Source organism: Nuphar pumila, chromosome 17 (genome assembly GCF_984573655.1).
Source record: "Nuphar pumila chromosome 17, dmNupPumi1.hap1.1, whole genome shotgun sequence".
NCBI lineage: Eukaryota > Viridiplantae > Streptophyta > Magnoliopsida > Nymphaeales > Nymphaeaceae > Nuphar > Nuphar pumila.
The window spans coordinates 9233854-9248713 of NC_143265.1; the positions used below are offsets into that span (position 1 = coordinate 9233854).

Below are 14860 nucleotides of genomic sequence, written 5' to 3' on the forward strand. Positions count from 1 at the left end.
CACTTGTCTGGTAGGAGCAGCTAGTGTAAGTCACCTTGTGTTGGGACGTTGCAAGTTCAAATCCCAACGATATCGTTGTATAACTTGTAGGGGGCAGACTAACCCCAGCTTTCCTTTCAGAAATAAACAACGATAGGGACGTTGGGGTTCATGAATTGAGGTTGGTCGTAAACTTTGTAAGCAAAAATAACAAATGAGAAGCAGAGTGAGAGTTTACCATTACAAGAAACAGCTCTCTCTCAGCCAAATAACAATTGCATATCAGAAAAATAAACAAGATTTACAGGGTTATAAATTGATTCCTAAACAACATCATGGCATTCAACTTAGCTTTATCACTTCATATCACAAAATTTGTGTGTACAAGATTGCACTTTCAACAGATCCATTAGTAGAAACAAAATTGTAAATTGCCACCTTGTAAGCGTTGATGAAAGTGGGTCTTATACAAGTCCCAAAACTCCAAACTGTAAAATTACAAAACAAAAAATAAGGCCGACAAATAATGAAAATTTAAGCATGCAGATAATTGCCTGTAGATGGCTAGCAAAACTTTAAACCTGACTTGAGGAAGAGTCAATAGTGAATAGCCCTTAGCATCAAGGTGCATGTCAAGCACAATCACTGATAAGCGCGAAAGCCCTAATGCATCCATGTCAATTAACTTCTTGATTCTGGAAAATCACAGCAGAAAAATAAGAGGCCGAGAAAGAAGAATAATATGAAATGGAAAAACTTCCAGTTTATGATCTAATTATAGTAGTATATCACGCAGCTTTTAAAGGGCAACCAATATTATCATATGTAGGCACTAGGCATAGCACACAATAGAACTGCAAGTCAGGCAAAGTTATTGTCACCCGTTAACCTAAACTCCACCAGAATGCATAGTAGCAAGAGTTAAGCTACCTCTGTGAAACCAAACTTTTAAAGACTAAAAAGTAACATTGTCTGTGATCTTACTCAGGGACATGATTTACACATGAAATCATGAACTCCCTTGTGATACTTGTTAATACCATAATATTGCATTCATTATATAATTATTTTTTCTTTGCATGGCATAGACACTCTCATACTGCCAGTGGTTCAAAGAGAAAACAGATCCATCCGATATATTATATGTTAAAATGTATCTCTCTTCATGTAAATATTTACATATATATATAAAGAGAGATACATATACATATATACATCACGTATATATGTATATGTATCTATCTATATATATATATATGTAAATATATATGTTTTCTTTTTTCTGTAAAACCCGAAAGGGTATTTTAGTCATTTCTCTCCATTTTGCGCATATTCATAATTATGAATATGCTGTAATTCTTTTTCCTTTTTTTTACTTTTCTTCTTTTCTTTTTTCCTTTCCCTTTTTTGTCTTTTTTCTTCTTTATTTCTTTGTTGACTCAAAGTCAACCTTGGAGGGCTCAACACTAGCTGTTGAGCCTCTCCAACGGTTAGAATTCTAACCGTTGGAGGGGCTCCAACAGCTAGTGGAGCCCCTCCAAGGCTCCTTTTCCCTCTTATAAATAGGGGAGTTCCCCCTTTGTAAACTTCACTTCTTGGAGCTTTTGTTCTCCAAGCCTCTCAATAAAATTCTTTATATTTTGTATGCCTTTGTGCATTTGAGTTTCTTTATTGTACCTTTGTGTACATTTGTTCTAAGTGTTCTTGTGCTTTTGTGCACATTGGTGGTGTTGTGCTCATCGCACTCTTTATCTCATTTTTTGAGATATTTTCACATGGTATCAAAGCCAGGTTTAAAGGAAAAGAAGATCGTGCTCTTATTTCTCTTCGTTGGAATACCTCGTAAAGCGTGCCATTGAGTTGTGGTGGTGGAAGTGAAGACTCGGCTCTTCATTCTATATTTTGCAAGCTTCCTACATCAAGAAGGGACTCATTTCGCTTTGTGGTACGCATTTATTCCTCTTTGTATCCTCTCTAATGGGCGAAAAGGATTCACACTTCTCTCTTGGCTTCAAATTGAATGGAACGAATTATCATGTATGGGCCGGGAATATGGAGGCCCATATAAAAGGAAAGGGACTTTGGGAATATGTTCAAGGAACTATTCCCGAACCCGTACCAAAAATTACTACTCTTGACAAAGGGGGAGATCAAGGTTCTTGAGGGAGAAGAAAGAGAAAAGGCTTTTGAAGATTACAATAAGAAGCATGAAGAATGGGAAATGAAAAACTACAAAATTCTCTCATGGTTCTTCTCTTCGGTTGAGACCAAAATTAATGCCAATATTCTTAAGTTCAAAAAGGCATGTCAAGTATGAGAATATCTTGAAAAAATGTATACTTCAAGAGATTTGTCCCATAAGTACTATCTCCAAAAGAAGGCCTTAACCCTTCAACAAGGAGAAATGTCCGTTAGAGAGTATTTCGCCGAGTTATCCACTATTTGGGATGAGCTTGCTCTCCAAGAACCTAAATGGAGCGGTGAGGCTATTGAATTGAGGGCCAAACAACTAGAAGAGGATCATTTCTTTAACTTTTTAAATGGGCTTAGACCCGAGTTTGAACAAACTAGATCCTCTCTCTTATCTTTTTTCTCTTCCCCTCCTTTGGAAGATGTGCTTACCAAATTAAGTGGAGAAGAAACTAGATTGGGAATGAATAAAACCAATTTAAGTGTGTTGGCCGTTCCCTCTAAAGATGAGGATGAGGGTGCTTATGCCGTCTCAAGACCGGGGAATAATGTTAAAACCTACAAACCCCCTCATTTTAACAAAAATCGAGGAAGAGAAAATGGTGGGCATTATGGAAGAAGAGATTATAGTAAGATCATATGCCATTTTTGCAAAGAACCGGGTCACATTAAACCGGTATGCCCTAAATGGAAGAAGATGGTGGCTATGTCTACTACTTTCCAATCAACCAAGGAGGAAGGTCCTTCTACTTCCAATCATGCTACTTTGGCTCTCAATCAAATCATGGAAGCTCTTCAACCACTCCTCAAGGGATCCGTTTCCGGAGCCGCCATGACCACCTTCTCTCCTCCCGGTAAGACTCTTTGGCTCTTAGACTCGGGTGCATCCTTTCATATGACTCCAAATGTTTTGTCACTTTCTAAATACTCAAAAAATTTGTCACCCTCTTTTGTCTCCACCGCGGATGGGGCTTCTCTTGAAATAAAAGGAATTGGTGATTTTGAAAGACAAGGTTTTTTTATTCCAAAAGTTAGATTTATACCAAAACTAAATTTAAATTTGCTTTCCGTCTCTCAACTATCGGATCATGGGTGTGATATCAAATTCTCATCAAATAAATGTTGGATACAGGATCGCCGGTCCGGGAAGTTGATTGGGGAAGGCTCTAGGAAGGGAGATCTTTATCTCATGGAATTTCTTCAAATTCCAAAAACCTCTTTTTGTAATGTTGCCCAACATAAGGATATAAATGTTTGGCATAAACGCCTTGGGCATCCAAATATTGTCAAGCTTTCATATTTACATTTTGCTAAAACCTTATGTAAAGACAATTTCAATTGTAATGATTGCATTCTTGGTAAAATGAGAAGCTTACCTTTTGGACAAAGAACTATGTTTTCAACCAAACCTTTCGAAATTGTGCATTCGGATGTATGGGGACCGGCACCCGTTGTGTCTAAGGGAGGTTTTTCATATTATGTTATTTATGTGGATGATTTTTCAAGGTATAGTTGGATATACTTCCTCAAACATAAACATGAGGTTTTCTCTACTTTCAAGATCTTTCACATGTTAATACAAAATCAATTCAATAGTAAATTACAAATTTTTAGAACCGACTCCGGGGGAGAATATCTCTCAAATGATTTCAAAAGTTATATTGAAAATAATGGGATTGTTCATCAAAGGTCTTGTCCCAAAACTCCCCAACAAAATGGGTTGGCCGAACGAAAACATAGACACATAATTGAAACTACAAGAACTTTGTTAATTTCTCAAAAAATTCCAAAAAGATTTTGGGCCGAAGCGGCTCTTGCATCGGTTTATCTCATCAACCGACTTCCATCCAAAAACTTGAACCAAATATCTTCATATGAAATCTTGTATAAAAAAGAATCCGACTACAATAGGTTAAGAATTTTTGGTTGTAAATGTTTTGTTTTCACCGATAAGAATGATAAATTATCTCCCAAAGCTATTCCTTGTGCTTTTTTAGGATATTCGGAAACTCAAAAAGGTTTTAGGTGTTATGATATTAAAAATGATAAACTATATGTTTCAAGAAATGTAACCTTTTTAGAAAACATAAGTGGTTTTGAAGAACACAAAACTCATGAAGATAATGCTGATTATTCTTTTTTGTTTGAACTATTATCTAGAAATGAAGATTTTAGCGATGATGAATTAAAAGAGAATGAAGATATAAGTGAATGTATTCCTCAAACCATTCATGATGAAGAAGAAATGATAAATGAACCAATTACCTATACTCATAGAGATAAAAGCACTTTCAGAAGTGCAATAGAGAAATATAGTGATCTTAGTGAATCTTCCAACAACTCTCGAAGAACTGAAAGATCTAGGAGAAATCCTTCTAGATTTATATCCTATGAGTCTTTTTCTCCAAAACATAGGGCATGTCTTAGTGCCATTCACTCATACCAAGAACCTAGAAATTTTAAAGAAGCTACGGAAATGATTGAATGGAGGAATGCCATGGACAACGAACTTAGAGCCCTCAACAAAGCCAAAACGTGGGTTTTTCAATGTCTTCCAGAAGGAAAGAAAACAATAGGATGTAGATGGGTTTTTAAAGTCAAAACCAAGAGTGATGGCACTCTTGAAAGATATAAAGCCCGTCTTGTCGCAAAAGGATATAGTCAAGAATACAACATCGATTACGAAGAAACCTTTGCTCCTGTTGCACGAATGGTTACTGTAAGGTGTTTGATCACCATTGCATCTATTAAAAAATGGAATATTTACCAAATGGATGTTAAAAATGCATTTCTAAATGGGGACCTTAATGAAGAAGTCTACATGGATGCTCCTCCTGGTATGAACATACCAAAGGGGAAAGTCCTTCGTTTGCAAAAAGCGCTTTATGGTTTAAAACAAGCCCCTAAGGCTTGGTATGATCGATTTAATGATGTAATGGTTCAAAATGGTTTTTCCTCATGCTACACTGACACTGCTCTGTTTGTCAAAAAGTCTGATGCAGGAATTGTGATTTTACTGTTATATGTTGATGATATGTTGATAACAGGTAGTGACATAAAAGGCATCAGAAACATTAAAACCACTTTAAAAGAAAGGTTTGAAATGTCAGACCTGGGGTATCTGACTTACTTTCTTGGTATTGAGGTAGCCTACTCTCATAGAGGCTATTTTTTGTCTCAAACTAAACTTGCATGTGAGATTCTTGACAGATCAGGTATTACTGATGATAAAATCTGTGAGACCCCTGAAATTGTGGGATCAAAAATGAAGATCGATGATGGGAAACCTTTGGAGGATCCTACTCCCTACCGGCAACTTGTGGGATCTCTAATGTATCTTAGCATCACAAGGCCGGACATCTCTCATGCTGTGCATACTGCAAGCCAATTTCAGCATGCTCCTACATCCGTTCATATGAGTGCCGTTCTCCGAGTTGTCAGATACTTAAAGGGAACTTTAAACAAGGGAGTTTTTCTTTCCTCTTCTTCTGAGTTGAATTTAATTGCATATACTGACTCTGATTGGGGAGGTGACCCAAATAACCGTTACTCCACTACAGGCTTTTGTATTTTTTTAGGTGAATCCCTGATCTCATGGAGATGTAAGAAGCAACAGAAGGTGTCTCTATCATCCACCGAAGCAGAATATCGAGCCATGGCATCTACAACTATGGAGATTGTCTGGATTCATCAGTTGCTGCAAGACATGGGGATTCCAATTCAAGAACCCACAAAGTTATGTTGTGATAATAAGAGTGCAATCTATATTGCCAAGAACCACACGTTTCATGAGCGGACAAAGCATATTGAGATGGACTGTCATTATGTCCGTGAGGCATATCTACAAAAAGTCATCGATCTTCCTTATGTGACGTCAGAATATCAGTTGGCAGATTTCTTCACCAAGGCGCTTTGCTCCCCAAGATTCAACTTTCTCCTTAGCAAACTTTCGGTCATTGTGCCCTAAGTTTGAGTGAGGGTGTTAAAATGTATCTCTCTTTATGTAAATATTTACATATATATATAAAGAGAGATACATATACATATATACATCACATATATATGTATATGTATCTATCTATATATATATATATATGTAAATATATATGTTTTCTTTTTTCTGTAAAACCCGAAAGGGTATTTTAGTCATTTCTCTCCATTTTGCGCATATTCATAATTATGAATATGCTGTAATTCTTTTTCCTTTTTTTTACTTTTCTTCTTTTCTTTTTTCCTTTTCCCTTTTTTGTCTTTTTTCTTCTTTATTTCTTTGTTGACTCAAAGTCAACCTTGGAGGGCTCAACACTAGCTGTTGAGCCTCTCCAACGGTTAGAATTCTAACCGTTGGAGGGGCTCCAACAGCTAGTGGAGCCCCTCCAAGGCTCCTTTTCCCTCTTATAAATAGGGGAGTTCCCCCTTTGTAAACTTCACTTCTTGGAGCTTTTGTTCTCCAAGCCTCTCAATAAAATTCTTTATATTTTGTATGCCTTTGTGCATTTGAGTTTCTTTATTGTACCTTTGTGTACATTTGTTCTAAGTGTTCTTGTGCTTTTGTGCACATTGGTGGTGTTGTGCTCATCGCACTCTTTATCTCATTTTTTGAGATATTTTCACATTATATGCATGTCCCGTAGCTTGACAGCGGATCAAAAATTAGTGCTCATGCCGCATGCATAAAGAAAGCATTCAAATTACACCACCTTCAGTTTAGCTTCTGGCAGTTTAACCGTACATACATATTTTCTTTCACCTCTCTGCTAGGGAGAGTGCTAGGCTTGCGTGCATGTGCATGCAATGACAGCTCAGTTTCAAGTTTCAACCCTGGTGACCAAGGACGTGATATTTTGGTAGACAATAGAAGTTCCAATATGGTCAAGATGGTTGGATCTTTAGCAATTTCACAATAAAACTCTCAATTGAATCTCTTAATTTTACCCATCTTGAATTTCTTTGATTGATTGATTGTCACTTGGATTTCCCAAAATATTTCAAAGATGTCCCATAAAATGCCATTCAAAACATTTTTTTCACGATTGTAAGGCTAACCTGCCAGCTTGAACATATAAAACTCTCTCAAAGATGTGATAAAATTTCAAGGTTTGACAGCTTGAACAGATAAGCAAGGTTACTCCTGTATAAATCCACAAGCAATAGGATCACACAATTTTGGGTCAACACAATCTAGTATCAACTTGTTTGCATGCCAAGAATCTGTCAAGAAAGAGTTCCCTTTTCAAGGTTTTAGCCTCGATTGAAATGTTAAAGGGTACTATCTGGACTGAAAACCATAAAATGTAGTGATAATACAAGAAACAAATAAAAAAGTACAACAATATGACCAATGGAATTTGCAATGCCAACCAACATGCCTTAGCCAGCATAACGGACAATTGAGCTAGACAGCATATTATAAATCATCACTATCAGATGGATTGCCAGAATTCAAAACCAGTCAACATGCAGGCAGTGTCGATGTAAGAACCACATATGTCCTTCCATTAAAAAAAAGAGAAAAGAATAAAAAAACTACCAAAGACACGTTAGAAAAATATTGCAATAGATTCACAGAGATTAAATTAATAGAAACAAAATTAGAAGGAAATGTAACAAAAGATATCATAGGTGACAGCTCAGATTCTTGAATCACAGTTCCCTATCTTTAAAAACACAAACAAGGAAATTTTCTTTGAATTACCTGCTTGGGGTGCCACTTGCAATGTTTACTCGACTCTTGAGCAAGAAAACCTACAGTAGCCCAAAATAGGATATTTAAATGCAATGATATTTCGCCAAGGAGACAACAAGAATCCACTTTGGGATAGGGCTGGGTACCGGCTTCTGTTCACGGGTCAGATAGCCTGGCCCATGGACTGGCCATTGGGCAATGGGTAGGTGGACCTCCGAACACCTGTGGCCCAGCTCAAACCCTTGCCCACCCCTACTTCGAGATATAATCAAATGAAAGAATAGACCATTAACTTAGGCTTATTAAAAACAAAGGGTCCACAGAGTTTCTCATTCCCATAAATTCAACTTATACATAATAAGCAAAGACATGAAAGTCTCTTGTAAGATGCATAGTTGTAAACTTGTAATAAAAGCACACTAAAGAAAGTGTGTCTTCAATTTCACAATCAGAAAATCAAACAGTAATGACTTCCTACACACAAACACGTATGCATGTATAAACCCCTAATAAAGGTATGCATACGATAAATTTGGTACAGATAAGTGAAGGTATGCATACCATAAAGTGGCATGGATGAGTTAAACATGCATAGATGCCATGCTAAATATATTTTGAGAAGTCCTTTAATTTCGGGAGACACCTTACCCGACCACCCATTAGTTCAAAATAAATCAACATTAGCAACCAGCTCAAAACACAAGGACAAAAATCGCGTTCTAAGCCATGAGATAAAAAAATTATATATACACCTGGTCCTCTACTTTTATATGCTTTGAAAACAGCTTCACTGCACGGCATTCTGTTGTCAAAGATTGCAAACCCCTGAGAAAGACCACAGAATAGCAAACTCAATAAAAAATAATACAGTGATACACATGTAACTTCAGGCTTATCAGGCATCCAAGTTATAAAATAAGGGTGAAAAAGAAAAGGGAAAAATATCCTAGTTCCGATCATCTCTAATGGCTTTGAACATATTACATCAAATAGTTCTGAGAATGACTAAGCTACAACAAGTACACATTTAAACTACAGAGAATCTGAAGCATCAGAAAGCACCACTCATTCATCATATTCTGAATAGCAGAGTCCAACTTTGCTAGCACTTAATAACCAGAAACAGAGCAACAAGATTAGCAAAAGCAAGAAAACAAAAACAGAGCAACAGGGGACTTGTACATGAAAGATGATGAATTAATACTAATGAAGATTATATTACATCTGCATCTTCTTATAAAAGCTTGCATTGTATGCTCAGGAATGGACACCCACTAAAAGTATAATAGAGAACTAATTACATATGTAGCTTTTTTCAAAAACTTACACATGGAAGCAAAATATATAAAACTAAAGGAAACACCCAGTTCACAATTACCAGCCAAACAAAAAAAAAGGAAATGTTGGATACACTTTTGTGAAGATATCCCACACACAAACACACATCCATCAATATGATTTGTTTTCTACATAACCATTTCTATATTCTTTTCATGTACTTCTCCAGTAGTCTCATGTTTCAGTTCACAAAGTTCCTAAAATGATATGAAGATGCAGGAAGAACAAAGAAATACCTCAGCAATTCCAAGGACCTTAAAGCAGATGCACATATAATAATTACAGCGGGGCAACCTGGATCAACCTTTCCTTCTACAAGCTGGCCTTCACAAAGTGTTTCTTTCCATGAAACACTAAAAATAGACTTTATATGCTTGCTAAAGTTTCCAACATCTTTAACCAAACTTTGGGAAAGCTCCACAACATTTGAATCTGAAATGCAAAGAGCATGTTATAAATGCACATGACACTTGAACCTGACAATGACACATCCGCAGACTCAGAAATGCTTATGCTTGTAACATTTTGACCTAAAAGATGACCAAATCACTCCATACAACATAAAATCATCCTTATCACTTACTATGTAACATGGACACTTCTAAAAGGCCAACGGACACGTGTAGCACCCACATCTGTATGGGTGTGACATTTAGACATGGCTTCTGCAATGTCAGGTGTAGTCAAAACCAAGTCCAGTTATATATATATATATATATATATATATATATATATATATATATATATATATATATATATATATATATATATATATATATATATATATATATATATCTGTGTGTGTGTGTGCACCACACCCAAGTTTTTTAAAACTGTCGTGTTGCACCCTTCACACCTGCACTTATGTGACATAGATCACTTAATATGAGTTTATGACAGTTTTCCCCTCTTTTCTTTTGATGAATTGCATTTCCCCAAGTAACCCCAAATAATGTTGAAAAATATGATTGTGGTTATGGAAAAGGTCTAAAGAAACATGAAGGGTGATTTCAAGTGTCAAGAAACCGTGGATTGTTGAACTTGCATCAATTGGCAGCATTAAACTCTGGGTGGTTTCAACCATGGAGAACCGATCACAAAGAAGATAATTCCCTCTGAGACTGCTAAGGAGTAAAGAGTTACGATTTGGTGAAACCACATTCAACCATAAAAATAAGTAAACAAAGTAAATCACCAACTCATGGACGAAATGGGCCCTTTTTGGATAAAGTACATTTCCTTCCAATCGACAACTACTACTACCACCACCACCATGGCCACCAACACTAGTATTGCTACCGCCATTGCTGCAGATGCTGCTGCTGTGGCGGCCCCTATTAGACCTGCTTCACACAATTCAGCATCCTACCAATATGAGGCATGTGGCATACCATTAGCATTGTCGCATGTCAGCTACAGCACATCCAGCCAGTGTCCACTTCAAAACCTTGTCCAAATCCGGGTGTGAGATTGGCTTAGCTAACAGGATTGTATAGCAACAATAGCATGCATCCAGAAGCACCGAGAACTCATAATTCCAAAAAATTGAGACTTGGCACATCAAAAAAATCCAGAATTCTGTTTCTCACGTGTCTGGAGTTGTAAGTTGTTGAGCCCAAAGCAACGTGGCGCCTACAATTTTTGGTCAATATGGATACAATCTACAGTGTTTACTCTACTTCATTATCACGCCATAAATTTGAATACGAATTGAGCTTGCTCAATGCACGATAACGAGATCATCTCTTATGTAACTAAAAGCAGAAGCCTCTTAATGCTCAAAAGCGGTCCAATTCAGCAGAATGCTTCAGTTGGGCAACTGAGAAAATGAGAAACTTTTGCAACCCATATTCATATAGAAAGCCCACCAATCCAATAAATATGAAAAAAAAGAGAGAAATCATCATAGTGAGCAACAAACAAACTATCCATTATAACAAAATCGTTGGGGAGAAACCAAGAGGCCACAAGTGATATCCTTCATTTTTCCTTATTCCTTCTTCCATCCCGCAATATTAAAAAAAAAACATAAATCGCAAAAAAAAAAATCATGTGTACCCGAAATTCCTTCCAATTCGAGGGAAGATAGCGTGACTCCAAGAGAAGATCGGAGCCGATCGAAGAAGTAGTGCAGCTGTTGAGAAGGAGACGCATTCGCGGCGGGAGGAGGCACGCTTCCTTTCCCGATATCGAGCGTCTTGGAGGGTTTCTTCTTGTGCTCCACCTCCTCCTCTTTCTCGAGTGGTTTTCTTCTCTTCTTGGTGGTGGTGGTGATGGTAGAGATGGGGATAGGTTTGGTGGTTTTGAAGGGACGGGGTTTGGGAGGGAGGGCCTTACTTCCCTTGCGTTCGAGGCCTCGAGGTGCCCTTCCACCTTCTCTGGCCATCCCCACCACTTTTCAAACGCAATGCTCCGCTGCTTTGGGCGGTCCTCTTCTAGGGCTACTGCTTGATGCTTTTAACTAGGAGCTTCAATAGGTCGAATTTGGCCCGGACTCGACCCGTACCAAACTTTATAGGGTTAGGGTTTGGTGAATGGTGATAAAGGAAGACGTTCGATTAGAATCCGGGTCAGACTCAAAGGGTTCATATGGTTTGTGAAATTTCATACCAGTTCCGACTAAGATTAATAATTTTTTAATGTAAAAAAATATATATTATTTTATCGGGTATGGTCAAGGTCTGGTTCATTTAATCCTTATGAAATCCGAGTTTCTTTTATGGTAAGTCTGATTGGACTCGGGTTTGGACCCGGTACTACCATCTCCAATCATGTTTAGGTTTGGTCTAACATAGGTCCCAACGAAACCCAACCTGTTGACACCCCTGGTTTTAACCAAGGTAAGGATAAAAATGGAATGGATAAGAGCGGTATAATGATTGGTTCCGACTAAATTTGGATCCAAATTCGGATCAGAAAGAGGAATCGATTATGCTGGCGGTGTATGTGCCAGTTTTTCTCATCATGTAAGAAACAAACATCCATGGAGCACGCCATTTGTCCAGGCAGGTGTGGGCCCCACAAATTTCCCACCTTTCCTTCTTTGGGCATGTTTGAAAGTGAAAAAATGGTAAGAAAAAACACAAGTAGGAAAGAAAAAATGATAACTTTTCCTATCATTCCAAATGAGAGAATTTTTTTGAAAATAAAGTTTTTCTAAAAAGTGATTTTTGAAAGAAAAATTCCTTTCACCTTGTCCGGGTAAAGAAATTTTTTCTATTAAAAATTCTTTTTGATTAAAGCAACCATTCACCCACAACCCTCTATCTGAGAAAGGGGTTGATCGACTCCTTCTATCATTTTTTGACATTTTTAATTTCATTTTTCGTATGCTACGCAAACAAGTGAAAAATTTTCATTTAGAAATTTTATCATATCAAAACTTTTCAGACAAAGTTTTTTTTACTGTGAGAATTTTTCTTGCTTCCAAACATGCCCTTGAGAAAGGTGTTTCTTATGAAAGTCATGTTGACGGTGAGTATTTCAAAGGGTTGTGTTTTCATACGAAATGTATGCCATCTTCAACAAACAGGCCATGAGACCATGTGGGGAGGGACGCACCTTTGGGATGAAAGACGTGTCCTGAAAAATGCTGTCATTGTATGAACTACCAAACACCTCTCCGATGGAGGAAGGTGTGAAACATAGTCTACGCTGTGGTTCACACCTGCCAGTGTGTGACTTCTCCCTCTTTATTTTGGGTGTTTGTTTCATCCATGGTGGGAAACACATGCTAGCCTAAAAATATAATTTTTATATGAAAACCAGTTAAAAACTGTCCTATACATACGGGTGTCAACGGGCCTGATTTATTCGGACCCAACCCGAACCAAACCTTATAGGGTCCAGGTATGGTGATAAATAAGAAGGCCTGATTAAGACCCGGGTCTGGACCCGAATATCCAATTAATGCATGGATCCGTGTATAGTTTGTGAAATTTTATACCATATCTATATCCAACCTGAGTTTCGATTAAGACCAGCAAATTTTCAATATAAAAATGATAAAAAAATATGATTTTACTGGGTTTGGTTCATGTAGTTCTTATCGGGTCCTGGCATGGTTTTTCTTATAGTACCGTACCTGAAAATCTGGTTCAAGTATGGTTTCACCTGGGTCCGAACCAAACCCGACCCATTGACACCCCTACTACCTACACGAGCCCTAAGTATAGCCTCCAACAAGAAAATGCCACAAGAATCACAGGATAGGACTGTAATGAGCTGCACTTAAGCAATCTTATCTCTTCAAAGAAGTAAAGTTTCAGGTGTGCTTAATCCTTACTCGTAGATGTATTCTCTATAATTTAGTAAAAAATATGTATTACACTAAACATTTTTCGTGTTTATATGCATACTTAGAGCAATAAAAAATCAGTGGTTTATACCAAAACTTAGTGAAACAGAAATCAAGGTTTCTCATCGAACTGAATAAGCAATGATGAACGCATCTACAATTAAATTAGGATTAAATAAAAAATCGTATGCAACTTTGTTCTTCAAAAACATTTAGGACGGTTTTAGGACATAAACTGTTCAAGAGACCAACAATAGGGAATATTTGATCGTATTGCTGTTCTTACAGTAGAAAAAAGATGGTACATGCAGACGCTGACCAAGGACAAATGGACAACTTGCAAATGTCTCACTTTCCATATAATTTTAAAGGGACACTGGTGGTTTAACATATTATGACCCTCCTAGAAACGCAAAGAAGATGAAAAATACAATACTTGTTTTTTTTTTCTGATAGGCAAGCTAGGGTTAGGCAGACACCCACCAATCGACTCCTGATGGGATGCAATATGATTGCACAAAATTTTGTGCATTAAGCACTCTATCGCCTTCCATCACCACACATCAGAGGCCCTGTCCCCAAGATGGAGGGTGATCTAATGCAGAAATACTTTTACCATCATATTGCACCTGATCTTTTCACATCAATCATTAGGGATGGCAATGGACCGGGGCAAAGGACAAGGTCTCCACTTTCGCTTTGTCTCAAAATCCTGCCCTCCATCTTCGCACGGGTTTTGATTTTAACCTTCACCCTTATTTTATGTCCTCCATCCCGAGTAGAGGGGGGGGAGGGGGGGGAGCGACGAGGCAAGGCGGAGATTGGAGATAGAGACGGGGCGAGAAAATGCATAAGTCCATCCCCACATGGGTTTTGATTTTAACCAGCTCCATCCCCTTTTTATGTTCTTCATCCCTGGTCCAAATGGGGCAAGGCAGGGCGAGAAAATGCATAAGTCCATCCCCACATGGGTTTTGATTTTAACCAGCTACATCCCCTTTTTATGTTCTTCATCCCTGGTCCAAATGGGGCGAGGCGGGGCGAGAAAATGCATAAGTCCATCCCCACATGGGTTTTGATTTTAACCAGCTCCATCCCCTTTTTATGTTCTTCATCCCTGGTCCAAATGGGGCGAGGCGGGGCTAGAAAATGCATAAGTCCGTCCCCACATGGGTTTTGATTTTAACCAGCTTCATCCCCTTTTTATGTTCTTCATCCCTGGTCCAAATGGGGCGAGGTGGGGCGGGACCCATTTTCCCGGTCCACTACTGCCATCCCTACCAATAATACAACGGTGCTATTGGGTTTTGAACTTGCAACTTCCTCAATATAAAGTGGTGTGCACTAACTAAGGTTGTCAATGGATCGGG

General features: G+C 37.9%; 1 protein-coding gene across 1 annotated transcript; it reads right to left on the bottom strand.

Annotated features, from left to right (window-relative positions):
• Positions 1 to 239: 239 nt before the first annotated feature.
• LOC149811578 (U3 containing 90S pre-ribosomal complex subunit) lies at positions 240 to 11631 on the bottom strand. The gene is made up of 6 exons (XM_089993735.1): positions 11252 to 11631; positions 9430 to 9625; positions 8608 to 8680; positions 7865 to 7914; positions 561 to 674; positions 240 to 467 (listed from the first exon to the last, which is right to left on the bottom strand). Exons 1-6 carry the CDS (start codon positions 11577 to 11579, stop codon positions 389 to 391), a joined length of 840 nt encoding a protein of 279 aa, XP_089849861.1. The 5' UTR covers positions 11580 to 11631; the 3' UTR covers positions 240 to 388.
• Between the last annotated feature and the right edge of the window lie 3229 nt (positions 11632 to 14860).

What these genes read in the sequence shown, in the direction of transcription:
- LOC149811578 (XM_089993735.1), bottom strand. Translation starts at nt 11,579, where the DNA reads ATGGCCAGAGAAGGTGGAAGGGCACCTCGAGGCCTCGAACGCAAGGGA. An exon ending in CGAATTGGAAGGAATTTCGG is followed by an intron (nt 9,626 to 11,251) that starts GTACACATGATT and finishes TTTGCATTTCAG; the next exon opens with ATTCAAATGTTGTGGAGCTT. An exon ending in AGGTCCTTGGAATTGCTGAG is followed by an intron (nt 8,681 to 9,429) that starts GTATTTCTTTGT and finishes GGTCTTTCTCAG; the next exon opens with GGGTTTGCAATCTTTGACAA.